This window comes from Umbelopsis ramanniana, assembly GCF_025399195.1.
Source record: "Umbelopsis ramanniana AG unplaced genomic scaffold K450scaffold_40, whole genome shotgun sequence".
NCBI classification, from domain to species: domain Eukaryota; kingdom Fungi; phylum Mucoromycota; class Umbelopsidomycetes; order Umbelopsidales; family Umbelopsidaceae; genus Umbelopsis; species Umbelopsis ramanniana.
The window spans coordinates 184,035-199,133 of NW_026252126.1; the positions used below are offsets into that span (position 1 = coordinate 184,035).

The 15,099-nt window shown below is 42.7% G+C and overlaps 4 protein-coding genes across 4 annotated transcripts; 1 reads left to right on the top strand and 3 right to left on the bottom strand.

Annotated features, from left to right (window-relative positions):
• Positions 1–7,248, bottom strand: K450DRAFT_248136 (uncharacterized protein). The gene is made up of 30 exons (XM_051590182.1): positions 6,935–7,248; positions 6,742–6,866; positions 6,532–6,652; positions 6,374–6,458; positions 6,205–6,306; positions 6,009–6,116; positions 5,877–5,941; positions 5,680–5,806; positions 5,537–5,607; positions 4,855–5,470; positions 4,616–4,786; positions 4,494–4,556; positions 4,211–4,419; positions 4,048–4,142; positions 3,691–3,980; positions 3,416–3,621; positions 3,221–3,331; positions 3,117–3,150; positions 2,936–3,052; positions 2,857–2,867; positions 2,236–2,789; positions 2,094–2,165; positions 1,939–2,031; positions 1,691–1,864; positions 1,536–1,620; positions 1,343–1,452; positions 1,145–1,270; positions 762–1,069; positions 457–680; positions 1–357 (listed from the first exon to the last, which is right to left on the bottom strand). The coding sequence occupies exons 1-30, from the start codon at positions 7,138–7,140 to the stop codon at positions 108–110; spliced, it is 4,929 nt and encodes a 1,642-aa protein (XP_051443296.1). The 5' UTR covers positions 7,141–7,248; the 3' UTR covers positions 1–107.
• Positions 7,249–7,859: 611 nt separating this feature from the next.
• K450DRAFT_248144 (uncharacterized protein) lies at positions 7,860–8,659 on the top strand. The gene is made up of 3 exons (XM_051590183.1): positions 7,860–8,068; positions 8,139–8,204; positions 8,274–8,659. Exons 1-3 carry the CDS (start codon positions 7,899–7,901, stop codon positions 8,293–8,295), a joined length of 258 nt encoding a protein of 85 aa, XP_051443297.1. The 5' UTR covers positions 7,860–7,898; the 3' UTR covers positions 8,296–8,659.
• Positions 8,660–8,828: 169 nt separating this feature from the next.
• On the bottom strand, positions 8,829–12,924 carry K450DRAFT_248152 (uncharacterized protein). Its single transcript, XM_051590184.1, has 11 exons — positions 12,887–12,924; positions 12,530–12,814; positions 12,261–12,366; positions 12,023–12,188; positions 11,275–11,937; positions 11,039–11,209; positions 10,696–10,941; positions 10,041–10,613; positions 9,790–9,962; positions 9,559–9,713; positions 8,829–9,491 (listed from the first exon to the last, which is right to left on the bottom strand). Exons 1-11 carry the CDS (start codon positions 12,891–12,893, stop codon positions 8,974–8,976), a joined length of 3,063 nt encoding a protein of 1,020 aa, XP_051443298.1. The 5' UTR covers positions 12,894–12,924; the 3' UTR covers positions 8,829–8,973.
• Positions 12,925–13,047: 123 nt separating this feature from the next.
• Positions 13,048–15,049, bottom strand: K450DRAFT_248155 (uncharacterized protein). Its single transcript, XM_051590185.1, has 3 exons — positions 14,630–15,049; positions 13,885–14,556; positions 13,048–13,814 (listed from the first exon to the last, which is right to left on the bottom strand). Exons 1-3 carry the CDS (start codon positions 14,679–14,681, stop codon positions 13,264–13,266), a joined length of 1,275 nt encoding a protein of 424 aa, XP_051443299.1. The 5' UTR covers positions 14,682–15,049; the 3' UTR covers positions 13,048–13,263.
• Positions 15,050–15,099: the final 50 nt, after the last annotated feature.

Here is a 15,099-nt window from a genome sequence, read left to right on the forward strand (position 1 = left end):
TAATTGACTAGTCATGCTCTTTATTAGGCTTGCAATTGAAGCCGTGTGCATATTAATTTGTATCCATATCTACATACATGTACATAACCACTCTGCTTTGAATGCATTTAGGCAAATACTTTGATGACTCCGTCGCGATCTCCACTAATGATCATAGGATAAGGCATTTCGGTCATGACCATACTTGTGATTGCATCCATATGGTTTCGCATCATATTTTGATGTTGCACCACATTGCTAAGGTTGGTTGTAGTATTGGATGGACTGTTGCGAGAGGAGAACGGTGGGCGACCGGCTGATCCACGTTTAACCTGAGCGAATTCAAGATGAAACTTGATATTTTCTATCGTATTTGAACTGAGTTGGTTGAATATTGGAAGAAAAGAGAAGGATGAGTTAGTATCACACATTTATAGACATAATGTCTTTCATTTTGCTTTCCAGAAATGCTCATACCTGTAACGTGGTCGTGGTTCTTCTGGATCTAGGCCAAGCACCACAGTAGAGTTCTCAACCCTGGTCATGTCCCAAAAGCGAATTTTCCTATCCGAACCACCTGTCAGCATTATATGGCTATCTGAAGGAATAATGACGGATTTTATCGAGTTATCCGCCAAATTAGCTTCATGTGATGAAGATGCATTTCGAAGCGTGTCGCTATCAGCAGGTGGATCCAATTTCTGTCAGAGACATAAACATCAGTAAATATACCTTCCAAAAATGCAACTTGAAATTTGTCTGTAATGTGTTAATAAACTTACTTTGTAAGCTTCCAATGCGATGGCAGTCAGCTTTTCATCACCGTATTTAACACCAAAGATTTCAACACACTGAATGGTAAGGATATCCCATACAGTGACTTCGTTCCGTCCGGCAGATATGACAACACGTTTGCCCTCCCACTTCGGATCAGGATGTTGCAAGAGAACACTGATGGGACTTCGGCTGGGATGAAGCCAAGATCGTAAAGGAATACAGAACCGAATGTCGAAAAGCGTGAGTACGCCCTTCATGGTGCCGACTAAGAGCCAGGTATGCTTCTGGTCCGTTATCAAGGATGTTATGACACCTGAAATAACAATCATAAGGGTTCTGCCTGATAAATAGATTTTTTAACAACGACATTTTTATGAAATACACGTACCGTAATTTGTTCGATTTTTGAGCTTCCACACCATCTCCATGGTTCGTAAATCTAAAGCATAGATGTTGCCCTTGGTAGTCGCAAAAACGAGCAAAGATTTGGAACCAGCCATAGTATTCGCAGCATCTAACAAGTAGGATTGATCAGTTAACAGGATATTGCTAATAGGTTTGTTAACAGGCTATGGTAGATACTTGCTTGTATCAAAGTGTTTTATAACTACTGCATGTTCATCCACCAGTTGATATTTCCGAACGGTTACACACTTGCCATATTTTGGAGCATTGCCTCCGAAGCGGAAGTCCACACTAATGATGCCAAAGAGGTAGGACATTAACATTTGGTACACCCTCTGCTTATCCGTATTAGTCGTAAATGACATGGCTCTTACCGGAAAACGTAGATACTTCCATTATCAGAAGCGCTGGCAATACTATAAGAATTTTGAATGAAACACATGCATTTTATACGTCCTCCTATAAGTCCCAATGGTTAAAAAGTTTGTCATGTACAACAAACAGTATCTTAGTATCAATTTTGTCATACCTTGCTGGTTAAAAGTAGATCGGGATCGGTTGGTCACATTGCGCTCCAAGCGTGAGCAGTCCCAAATACGCACAGATCCATCATCCGAGCAAGAAGCAAAGAAAGTATGGTCCCAGGAGATGATGATTTGATTGATGGGAGCAATATGTTCGGCAAGATGTGCCACCAAAGTACCTAACATGGGTATCATCAGTATCTTAAATTGTTAATGGAAGGTAAGTACTGTAATAAATGGTTTGTGAACGTACCTTCCGGTTTCCAATTAGCTAATGATCTAAAAGCCGACATGCCTTGTGGTACTCGTCGGCCTCTAGGTCTCATTTTTCCATCACCTTTAATATCTGAATGCGTAGAAATGTTAGATAACAGCATTTCAAGATTTCACGACCACAGAATACAGTACCTGGCATGTTGGGAGGGAATGCTTCGCTTGCAATTTTCAAGAATAGCTCTTGCAGGTATTCGCTGTGGGTTACTAAAGCAAGTACACCGAAGGTTAGAAAATTTAAAAGCTAAATTTGGTACGGATCAACAGGTTGACATACCGCCGGGTTGCATGGGTTGATCTGAGCCTTGGAACGCCTGAATGATAGCATCATTCGTAGGCAGTACATTCAGAGCATCATACGCAGGGTCGTCTTCGTCCACTGTATCCGCATTGGCGACCGCCATGACATTATCAGGATTATCCGGTTCGTCTTGGTTACCTTTGTTACCTAAGCGACCACTGACGTTCATGGCAATGGTGCTCGTTTCAGCGTAAGCTTTCGAACCTTCATATGACGTTGACGGCGCAATGAGTGCTCTTGATCGACTTCGTCGAATTCGTTTTCCTGTTTCAAGATCCAATTCCCCAATGGAAGACGATATGCTGGAGGGGTAGTTAGATTCAACTGGACTAGGTAATTCCGAGTTCGCGTTGTTGTCATGTTGTAATTGTATGGGTAAAGATTTAAGTTTAGCAAAAGGTTCGTCCTGCTCCATACCACTAATTTGCGGTGATGATACGCTCTTTCGTTGACCATTTCCAGTCAACTGATTTTTGGTGGGGCTATCGTGTAGACCATAGTCTGATACTGTGCGTCCAGTAGTGGCATTGCTATCATAAAAAAGATCAGTAACCTAAGGGTAATGATATCCACTACACTCGTCATTATGAAATGTACCTTTCCAAAGACTATTCGAAATGGGTGAACTGGTTAGTAAATTTTTTCGACAGCTATTCAAGTAGCAGATTTGTCTTACCACTCTTGCCTCTTCAGCAGCTTTTCCGGCTCCTCTTTGTTCAGCTTCTGACGATATATCTCTCAGAAAAACTGTCATGGGAGTAATACCTAGATTCTTCAAGTACAATTCTCCATTCTGTAATGTATTGGTTAGTTTTATAAGGAAGATTGAGGTTCAACGGCCGTCAAGGTCAACTTACTTGAGTTTGAAGATCATCGACAACCTTTGGACGACTGTTGTTTGTGGTATTAATCAAAATGCTCCATGTACATTCGTATTCAAGTAGCCTACACGGAAACTTGCCTCATTTTCGCTCCAGACACCTTGAATATGTATTCACGCATATGAACAAGCTTATCTTCGTCTTCTAATGTCATACCGATGCTTCGCAATCTCTCCATGAACTTCTCGTCCCTAAAATACGGAAGCAACGTATATTGGTCAAAAGTGAAGCGTCGGTGCAGTTCAAGATGGTTGATAATTCTATTTTCAACATACTCTTCAGATCTTGTAATTTTCTCACTGGGCATGAAACTGTTGAACAGTGATCCTTGTCTGATCAACGTACCAGGACCTCGAATTTCCAACTTTGAGGATGCAGCACTGTCACTAGTCCTCTTTTTGTGCCCTATCTTCCAAAAGAGAGATTTGGACGTTGCTTTACTGGCCCATACCAAAGCTTGGTCATATATCTGACGTGGAAGCTACACCGATGTTCAAACAAGAAACAATGAGCCCAAAGAAGAGCAGTGCTATAGTATAGGTATACTTACTGGTGGTCGTATATTCTCGAGAAGACCGAGTTCGTTCAATTCAGCAACATCCGATATCAGAAATGGTGTTAAAAGGGGGTATATAATACACCAGATATCGGTTTGAGGGAGATGCTTGGAAGTAGAGGCAATAAATCCGATAGCGCCATACCGAATCCATATGTTAGGGTGACAGGTGAGTGGGGCAATAACACCAACAAGCTCCCAGAGCTTCATCTTTTGAAATAAACCCAAGTCTGACAAACTTGTCAGGGTAGTTAAAACATTTTCGACGACAAACTCTTCAACGTCTGCAATAAAAGATAGTCATATCAGCAAGCAGATCAGTCAAAAGGAATGAATGACAGCGCTACGTACCTGTCAAAGCCTGCATCATGAGTGGAAGGATATATTCCTCTAAACTTCGACCTCCAACGAATGTACCGATTCCTTTAATGCTCTCAAGAAAGGCACTGACAGAAACGATGCTGGTTAGGACATTGTCAAAAGAGCATTTCTACAATTCCAAAAAAACACATACCTTCTGAGCATCCAGTCTTTATCGTTCAGATAAGTGATCATATGGCTGAGCAGGACATCGTTGGCTTTTTGGCGACCGAAGAATAAGCATAAACAGGTGATGTTGATAAGCAAGGCACGCTTTACTGCACTTTCAGGATCGATCAAAAGCGTTGCGATTTGCTCTTGAAGGATGGATTTGAGCTCAGCCATGGACGAGTCATATATTGACTAAAGGTTTGAATTGGTGAGTATACGAAAGGTTCTCATACATATAAGTGAAACATCAGGTATGATGCTGTTACCTCGATATTAAGGTCATTCGTTTCCGCATCGGCGGTAGCGAAGGTACCATCATTAATGAGAACCTATACAAGTTGTATCAATAACAACGTCGCACTACATTGTCACTACCGCAGACCCCTACCTGAGTCATTTCCTGGAATCTAATTGCGGTTTCCGCTAGTAGAGCGATGCAGGTCGCATAAGTGGTCCTGACCAATACCTCTTTATCAGTAGCAAATGGCTGAACATTTGGAATGATATACTCTGGGAAGATTGGAGCATTGATGGGAGAAATTGATTCAACCATACAAAGCTTTGGATAGAAGGTTGTATTAGTCAGTGATTTCCAGGGAACAAAGTCAAACGGCCGGTTCAACATACCACTTGCGTCAATGTTTTCAAAGCATTCGCTCGGACGAGGGCAGTTTCGTCGCTGAGAAGCGCAATGACGTACGGAACAAGGCGATCGAGCTTCACATCATCCGCTAAATGTTCACTCAGCGCTAAGAGAATATCCAAACCCATCAATTTCGAGCGTGGATAAACGGTATTTCGAATGAGTGAACATATGGTTGTTAAAAAAATAAGTGCTCCATCTTCATAAGCTTGGTTCCGAGGCTTTCTTGCGTATTTTTCGGAATGGTGTGGGTCGTAATTAGGTATATTTAATGTTGGTGGTAACAAGATAGTGGACGCTGTGGTGCTTTCCAGACCGGACAATGTCCGCCGTCGTTCACCAGGTGGAGCACGTGTATTAGTTTGATTCCCATCGTCGTCTTGTGCATTAAAGAAAAATGCGATCTTATCAAAGTCTTTGTAAATTCGTTCGATTTTTTTGTCCGCATCTGCAAGATCTGAAGCGTATGCTAACGGTGATGGCAAATTGAATATGTTTGGTGTAGGGCCAGTCTCGTTCGAGGCATCATGGCTGTCACTAACTGAACTAATATACTGGTACAGGAAAGTGTAAAAGTAATTTGGAAACGCCTTTCCTCTCCTGTAAGATGAAAACATGAACATCACATCACATCATCACAGCGCAGTGCACAATCAAAATAGTTACCATTTCTGCAAGTATGTCTCAGCAGTATAACGTTCGTTTGGATCAAGTTGTATCATATGTTTAACCAGATTCTACGACACGCGGTATGAATATAGCAGCTTCACAATAATGGTCAGTTTTATCGCCATTCCTTCACAACTCACCCTGATATCGACATCTTCAATTTTTTCCAACTGCTCGTGAGGGCTGTAATCTCCGCTCTTATACTTGAAAAGTTGAGATAGTGAGAAAATGGACGTTCCTTCCAAAAACATCTCTGCTATAACACATCTGGTTGTTGATATTGTCACTTGTTAATGATATGCAGTGACCATAATTTGGACTGGGCGATGAAGATTACCCTAAAGAAAATACATCCATCGCAGGAGTCAGCTCGCTTATATCTTCATCCCAGCTGAGTTGTTTCTGTCAAAGAGACATCAATATCATGAACGCTAACAAATGAGTAAGAGCTGAAGCGAACAGGACGTACCATGTGTTGATCAATCTCAGTTCCTGCTTTGTAAAATCTTTCTGGTGCTACGTAGCAAGTTCGACGAGAGGATGTGTCAAAGAAAAATGAAAAATCGGCTGGATTATCCTGTTGTCATAGTGGCGGAGAATTTAAACATCAGACCTCTGTGATATGGATTTAGCGCTAGAGGGTAGGGCAACAGAAAGCATAATACCTCAGGTAGATAAGTCGGTTTGAAGGATGCAAAATCGACAAGGAACGCCCAGTTCCAGCTGGTGACTTGAATGTTCTCAGTTTTGATGTCTCCGTGATATATCTTTAAGCAGATGTTGTGAGTACTGTGAAGTATGGGGATTTGCGACTCAGGCATTTATCCTACTCACCTCTTTCGAGTGAGCATCCGCCACGCCGTGTAATAGTTGATAGGCAATCCATTTTTTCTCAATTAAGGTCAAGAAAGGGCGTGTGCTTTTGATATTTTTCAAAAGTTACTTCTGTGTCGAAAAAGACAAAGCGACTTTGATGAATTTCGTTGATTTACCTTATGCGATCATACAAGCTGCCATAAAAGAATTGTCGGACCAAGTAAGCGGCCTTTTCAGTCTCCAACATCCGCTGCCATGGAAACACATTAGGCATGCCTGACAGCTTCTCCCGCTCGTCTATGATAGGAGAGGCATGTGAATACACACGAGAGCAAATAGCTAATAGATAATCAAATGGCAGATAAGTTTAAGTAGGTTGTAAGTACCTTCGAGTCGTTGTACATATCGCTGTAATGAAAGTCCTTGTTCTGGCTTTACAAATATCTTCACAATGACTAGACTGTCTTTGTGCAGACCACGAATGGTCTTCATGAAACGTGCACTTCCAATGCTGTGGTCAATGTCTGTCTGGTCAGTGCCTGTCGGAGGAGTTTGCGCGTGTATTTTGTGATGACTTGCCTGCGTTCATATTGTATATCTCCAAGCTCACTGACATAGCTGTCTATACCAGCAGACGCTGTAGAAGGTGTCGCGGTTGAGATCTTATTACCCATTGGGATTTCCAACGAGGTCCGAGATCGATGTGCGATTCGATGTGGCAGCGTAAAAGTCACGATTGTGACTGCATGACCGAAGCATTTCGAGCTCCGGCAGTCTTTGGGCATTTTGCAGCGGATACTTCGTGTGCCTCTCACAAAGGAGTTAAATTCAAGTGACTATAAAATATTTTTACTGGTGATGTGATTGTGTATTCAATCTATTCTATTTCTCACTAGAATTGCCAATCGTATGCTCTTGCATTGCTTCCATCTAGAACTTCGTTGACTCTTAAAAAAAATGAAATCGGCGGACAGAGAAAATGACCCAGCTATCAAAGAACTAGACTTTTTCCTTAGAGAAGCAGGAACTTTGACCACAGGATAAACTCCCTCGCCGCTGACAATTATATCATCCTTCTGGGCTAAGAATTTATTTAAAACGACTTGCCAAATTGGGTGGTACCTCCATTACCTCGTTTGGGGTATATTTCTTTGGTCGAATCGGATGGAATCTTTCATCATGAACTGCTTCCAGTTGGCAATGATTTGCACAAGGAGCATCTCAAACCAGCAAACGTCGCCGCTTTCTTCTAAAACAATTATCAAAAGAAAAATTTATCAATCTGAGACCAAGCTTCTCATTGGTAGAGGCGGGGAGCTTACAAGTTGGTTTCATCTCGAAGAGTTACTTCTCAAAGTGAATTTTACCCAATCATAGCCGGAAACTGATCTCTCCGGTGTTTGTATACAAGTGTTATAAAATTTCAGATCCGTCGCTGATAGAAAATTGTACATCCGTCAGGACCAAAAAAAAATGTTGGATATATAAGAGGCCTGATGGTAATTTATTTTTCGTCTTCATATTCTACTTCTCTTTTTACATAATGTCTGCCCAACACGCTGCTAAGAAGACCCTTTGGCAAATTTGGTTCAAGCCTGAAATCGTCCCCATCTACGCTGTTGTTGGTGGAGCCGTCGGTCTCGCTGGCTGGTACCTGAACCGTCTCGCTCACGGCACTGAGGTCGTCTGGGCACGAAAGAGCAACCCCTACCCGTAAGTAAAACCTGAAGCGATCGACATTGCTGAACGAAAGTATTCATATACTTATATATCTTTCATATAGTTGGCAACACGTTGACCAGGATACCCAGGTCAAGTGGATGACTGTCAACCAAAAGTTTGACAAGACGTAAGTTTTGGTGGCTTGTGTTATGAATGTGAGAGGGGATCCCTGACTAAACCGAATTATCATTTACAGTTACGCTCGCGACCGCTTGTAAAGCACTTCCTCTCATTCATCCCGGTCTGTCACTTTTTCTTTCAAAATACTTACAACCAGCCAGCACCCTATACATATATACCGATATTGGTTTCCATACGGCATCAACTAGATCCTATTCCTAGACACTAGATTAGACTAGAAATCTCAAGTTCCCTATCTTTTTCCTTTTTACGAGTCCCAAGATTTTCAATACAATATTGTTTCAAACAAAAGAAACCCTGCCTGCGCACAGACTTTGACTTTTATCGTCCCATTTTTTGTGTCGATCCTTGCCCCTTTAAACATCATTTGTGCTCAATACGCTTGAGTGAACGTGCGTTCTTCCCGAGACATTCAATGAAACTCCTTTTCCTCCGCTTCAATATAGATTTGAACTCGTCGATCTAGAACTTAAAAACATATCTTCTCAATATACAAATGGAGCGACTTCCATGTAAAAATAAAATAAACACAGTTGAGGTTGAATACATTGACAGTAAAGCTTGTAAACAAAAAAAGAGAGGAGAAAAGGTGTGATTACGAACAGCAAGGACAAAATAAAAATGGCTTGGAGAAATGTGTGTGAGAACAAAGCATGCCCTGAGGGGGGGTGGTGGTGATTACAATAAAGATACTTTCAGTGCCGGACTGACAAAAATAAAGAGAGTTTTGTTTTTTATGTTTTTCGGTCGGTCGTTTAGTTGCTGTCCGAGGACTCCACGGGCGTTGATGGCCGATAAATAAATTCTTCTTCTTCATTGTCGTCATCAACATCATCAAGAGTTGGTTTCAATTCTACGAACGCTTCTTGAGGGTCAGCAAGGGTATCTTTGGCAAAGTCTATAGTATGGACATCGAAATCCGATTGGCTGCCTTCAGCAAGGTTAGGGCTGGCCAGAGGTAGCTCACTGAGTTCCACCTGATGGACAGTAGCTTGGTGAACATCATCTTCGTCTTCGCCACTACTGTAATCCATTGGCGTGCCTGGTGGCTGTTGATCATGATGGTTGGCTGCTGCCGTTGATATGGCTTCCAAGGCTCTCTCCTGTTGACGCTGGCTAAGAACCTCTGGGTCAACATACTGGATAACGAATGTCTGTACATTTTTGTTTTCGTCTAGTGCAAGAGTCAATAAGATCTCTTCCAGAGGACGGCTGTGTCGTATAGTGTCCTCTTTGGTAGTATCTAGGTTGACCAAAGCTTGTCGCATTTCATCTTTTGGAAAGGTTGGGTTAGTAGGCGGGTTATACGGAAACATACAGGCAGGGTAAAATGCACTTACCATCTTCGCACACAGTTTTAAAAGCTCGAGCTACCGCAATGCGGACATTGACAACAAGATCGCTGGCAAGCATGTCCAGTCGCGGCAAGAAAAAGGAGTGAAAGTCCCATGCTGAAATTCCAGCATCCAACAACGCCTTGCTGATTTGAGCAAATCTGCAAAACCAGATATGTGAGTGGAAGAAAAAACAAAGTATGCTATTCGAACTCTTGCTTAAATGTTTCAACTTACACCATGCGGTTGCGGAATCTTTCTGAACGCGCAAACTCGTCAACTCTTTCCATGATGTGACCGAGTAGTTCTACTGGGGTATTGTCGTCCAATTCTTCGCTGGAAGCATCATCTTTTGTATCCTGTTGATTTTCATCGACAGCTTGCTTGACTATTTCTAAAAGTGTTGGGAACTGAATGATGATTTGAGACGACATTAGTCAATGAAACCATATCGAGGTTCTTGTCATAGACGAGGTTTTTTTACTTACACAGCTAACACCAGTTTCGCGGACACTTGCAAATTCATCCTGGCATGCGCGGAGAGCCAGTGGTACAATATGCTCCACGACGCGAGTGGGATCAAATAATAGAGAAATATCCTTCAGTTGCCCAGCAAGGATATCTCGTAGACGCCAATTTGTCATGACACCATCCCAGACCTCTGCCAAGATGGGAATATATTCATCTCTGGAAGATGGCGCAAGGGCGGCCAAAAAGTCAGATAAATGCTCCAGAACACCTTGTTTTACCTCGTCCAGATCCATTAAATAAAGTGCAAAGATCTGAACAAGATCATGTTCGGTCCTGTCGGGACCGATGATTCGGGCAATTTCGTGCAGAGAATAAGCAAACGTCCGTCGAACTTTGATTTGGTAGTCTTTGGTCAGAGTTAGATAGGTATCTTTCAAGTGAGTATCCCAAAGGTCAACGCCTGCTGTAAAAGCTACAGCAGGAAAGTTAAAGGCACATATTATAGCGCGATCAGAATCCATCTTGAAGGCTTGCTTGTTGCTGGCATGGGCACCCAAAGACAAGAAAAATTCTATTAAAACAATAGGCACCTATTTCAAAAGAAAGCAATGTTTGTTTTAGCGATGATCAGGCCACAGCCGATAGGAAATTCTAAATAACACTGTACTGTACCTCTCCAGGTTGCCGTGATTCTTCCCATCCTTCGGGCAAAAACTTTGTGATAAGTTCTCCAATGATTTCTGCAAGCATGTTTCGAACATTTCTTGACACGTCGTTCATAAACAGTTCGACACCATCAACGGCCAATTTTGTCCTCAAGTCCATAGGTAAGACTCCGCAAAGTATTGGCAATGTTAGAGTTGCTGATCGACGAACGTGCCAAATAGTGTCTTTGCTAAAGCTTTCGTAAAGTGGGAGCTAAACATAGTGAAGAAGTAAGCGATAGGTGAGTTTCATAATACAGAGAAAGGAAGACCAATTCCAAGTTCACGAATGCCCACAATCTTCTACTTACAAGCTTTTCAATGACGAACTCTTGATTCACTACAGTTGCAATGCTACCAATGGCCCCGGCTGCTTCTTTTCGGACGTAAAAGACATTGTCCTTTGCCATTTCTTCTACAATAGGCATAAATATCTTGGTACAACGTTCTTCACCCAAATACGACGCCAAGGATGCAATCAACTAGAAAAGATGTTACTTGATGAACTGACTGACAAAGCATTGTGGTATCATAGCGGTACACTTACAGATAAGCTAACCATCTTGCAGAGATTAATTTCACCCTGATCAATATCATCGCTCATTTGGAATACTGCCTTTTGATTGTTGTTTTGCGAATCAGGAGAGCCAACACTACTTTGACTGCCATTCTCGCCACGACTTGATTCGTACAATGCGGTCTTGATCCTTCCAGCGATAGAAAGGAGGCCATTAATGATGCCGTCAACAATCTCATCATCAAGAAGCTTTTGTGCTTGAGATGGCGAAATCGATTCATTTTCCGTCGCTGTATCACCACTGGCTATGCTGGTGAGCTGATATACCACAGAAACGATACATTGCTGTGCTAAAGAAGCTAGATTTGAATTTTGATCAATCAAAAGTTCAATCAGTATGTTCGAAAAGATGTGTAGAGGGATATGGTAGGAATTCATCTTGTCTTCAGAAGTATGTGAAGCTTCCACTGATGGAGAAGATATCATCTTTGTAGCCGGTGACGGCCCAGAAGATACGTCGGGTAGATCATTTGGTTCAGCATTGTCTGAATTGCTATCTTCTTGCATTTCATCTTCATCCTTCTCCGTTTCAGTCATCTCTGTCTCTATGGTAGAATTAGGGGTCGGGGTTTGAGATTCTATCGAGGTTATATCATGACGCCGGGTATCTTGATCGATAATGGGTGGAGCATTCTGGGTTGAGATACATGTTAATTGTCAGCTATGCTGAAGAGGAGTTCCTTCCCCAATAATGTCTCTCAACATGTGGTACACTTACGCGATAATAATACATGATGATTTTGTCCAACTCAACAACAAATGTCTCTCGAACAGTATCATCAACATCCTTTGAAAGTGCCTGTACCATCGGTAAGGCTAGATTGACGGCTTCAGGGGTGGACATGTTTTCCAGACTGATTGGCAACTCTCTGGCTACGAGGAGTCTAATATAACAACAAGAAATATCAGTCTCTCGAAAAGATGATGAAACTCCTACCAACTGACTCATGTCTTACCTGTGCACGATTTCGTTACTTTTAACAAACATAGACATGCGCTCAATGGGAGTCAATGATTCATCGATGATGAGTTCGTCATCTTCGAGTTCTTCTGGTGTCATCTCTGGAAAAAAAAAAAAAAAGAATATGTTAGGATGATCCATCAGCTTAAATGTTGAGCCACATACAGAAATTCATCACAGAGTGCTTCTCTCCTTCGTATAAAACGATATCATAAAGTGCATTATTTTTTTTCATTCTGCAGCATGTTATCATAATGACCATACCTCGTGTCATGGCCATTGGCTCAGCGTCGTCAGCAACGACGTCCACATATCCGTCAGAGCCTTCCAAATAAGTTTCTGGTAGCTGTAAACCTTGTTGTTGTTCGAATGCGGTGTCTGACTCATCAGTCATCAATTCAGGCGATGACTGGCCCTGATCGGTAAGGGTACCTGAAAGAACAGCGTGCATGAGTTGTGGTTCATCTAGGGTCAGGTGGTGAGGTGGATCTGGAGGCGATGATGGCTGGAACGGAACGTCATCCTCGTCCTCGAAGTCGATTCCGAGATCTAAAGTAATCAATTCATGAATATACCATACGAGATCTATGATGGTTAGAGTAAAACAAGAGGATAATTTACCAGCCATAACGGGGTGGCGATGGGTTAGATTGTTCAGGCTATCGAGCAAAAAGTGCCTGCCTCACTTTTCTGGATTCTGAATCTCCGATTGCACGGATACGTCACAAAGTCGGCAATGGCCTGCCTGCCTGACTGACCGAACACGGGGCCAGAATACCAAATAATTTCGATGCGAAGAGGGATTGTATTGCTTTTTAATTGAACGATATTACAGACAAGGAAGAGGTGGAAGTAAAAAAAAAAATGGAAAGAAAAGAAAAATATATTGTATCTATTTTGTTCGTTTAGGAAATTAGAAATGAAAAAGAGAGCTTGTCATAGAAAACCTGCTCTTTAACCAATGCTGTGAGAGCATTTGATCCTTCTTTTCCTTTTCCTTAATCCATGATACGGGAGATGACACCAGTACCAACGGTCTTGCCACCTTCACGAACAGTGAATCTTTGACCTTCCTCCAATGCAATGTCGTGAACAAGCTCGCACTCCATAGTAACGTTATCACCGGGCATGATCATCTTTTCCTCGGGGTTCTCTGTGCCAGCAGGATGCTTCAAGGTGACAGTGACATCAGTTGTGCGGACGAACATTTGGGGTCGGTAGTTATCGACAAAGGGAGTGTGACGGCCACCTTCTTCCTTGGTCAAAATATACAATTGAGCTTCGAACTTCTTGTGAGACTTGACAGTTCCAGGAGCGCAAAGAACTTGACCACGACGGATTTGTTCACGCTTAACACCACGGAGCAAGGCACCCATGTTGTCACCAGCTTCACCACGGTCCAATTCCTTGCGGAACATTTCAATACCAGTCAAAATGGTCTTCTGGGTGGGTCCCATACCGACAATTTCGACTTCAGCACCCTTGGTGATGACACCACGCTCAACACGACCAGTGGCAACAGTACCACGTCCAGAGATGGAGAAGACATCTGCAAGTAATAAAATGAATAAGAACAAATGTAACAGCACAGATTTGACGAAGGAAAATATAGGCCATACCTTCAATGGGCATCAAGAAAGGCTTGTCGAGGTCACGGATAGGGGTAGGGATGTGACTGTCGACGGCTTCCATAAGCTCGTCGATGGCCTTCTCACCGATTTCGGGATCACGGCCTTCAAGGGCAGCAAGGGCGGAACCCTTGACGATGGGAGTGTTCTCACCGTCGAAACCGTATTCACTCAAAAGATCACGCATTTCCATCTCGACAAGCTCCAACATTTCAGGGTCATCGATAGCATCGACCTTGTTGATGAAGACAACAAGCTTCTGGATACCAACTTGACGGGCGAGCAACAAATGCTCACGGGTTTGAGGCATTTGACCATCAGTGGCAGAAACGACAATGATAGCACCATCCATTTGAGCAGCACCAGTAATCATGTTCTTGATGTAATCAGCGTGACCGGGACAGTCAACGTGGGCGTAATGGCGAGCATCAGTTTCGTATTCGACGTGAGCAGTGGAGATGGTAATACCACGAGCCTTCTCCTCAGGAGCCTTATCGATTTGGCTGTAGTCCATGAATTGAGCACCACCGCGGGTGGCCAAAGTCTTGGTGATAGCAGCAGTCAAAGTGGTCTTTCCGTGATCGACGTGACCAATGGTGCCAATGTTGACGTGGGGCTTACCACGAGAGAACTTGCCAGTCTCGGTAGCCATATGACGGCGACCTTATAGCAAATGAATGATATTAGCATTATTGAACATGTGGAATAGTATATGTCAATAAAATCGCCCTCATACCGAAGTACATGTAGCGGGAAGGTGCTGCTGACACGTAGGCGCTCTTGAGCATGCTAGCGGTCTATATAAATGACTTTTTGTAAATAAAGACACATCAAAATACATTCAAGCCTTGCGTATTAAAATAATCATACCATCTTGTTACCAGCAGAAAGGGCTTGGCGAGTAGAAACGAAAACTACAGGGATACAAGTTGCGAATGAGTTTGATGGATTAGAGGTTTAGCGTGAAATTTGTTAAGTTTGAATGTATTTACCGCTTCTAGAAGCAACGTTGGAGGCAGAGCGGCGAGAAGCGACTCGTACAGCAGGCATAACAGCCTTGCCAGCAGCAGTCTTGAGAGCGAACATGATATATTAGACTAGATTCAACAAGATTCTCAGTGTTTTGCATTTTTTGGCTGTCTTATCCAAAATTTTGTTTGACCAGGCAAGGATGTGTGACTGTCTTTCCGGAATAAACAGGCACCG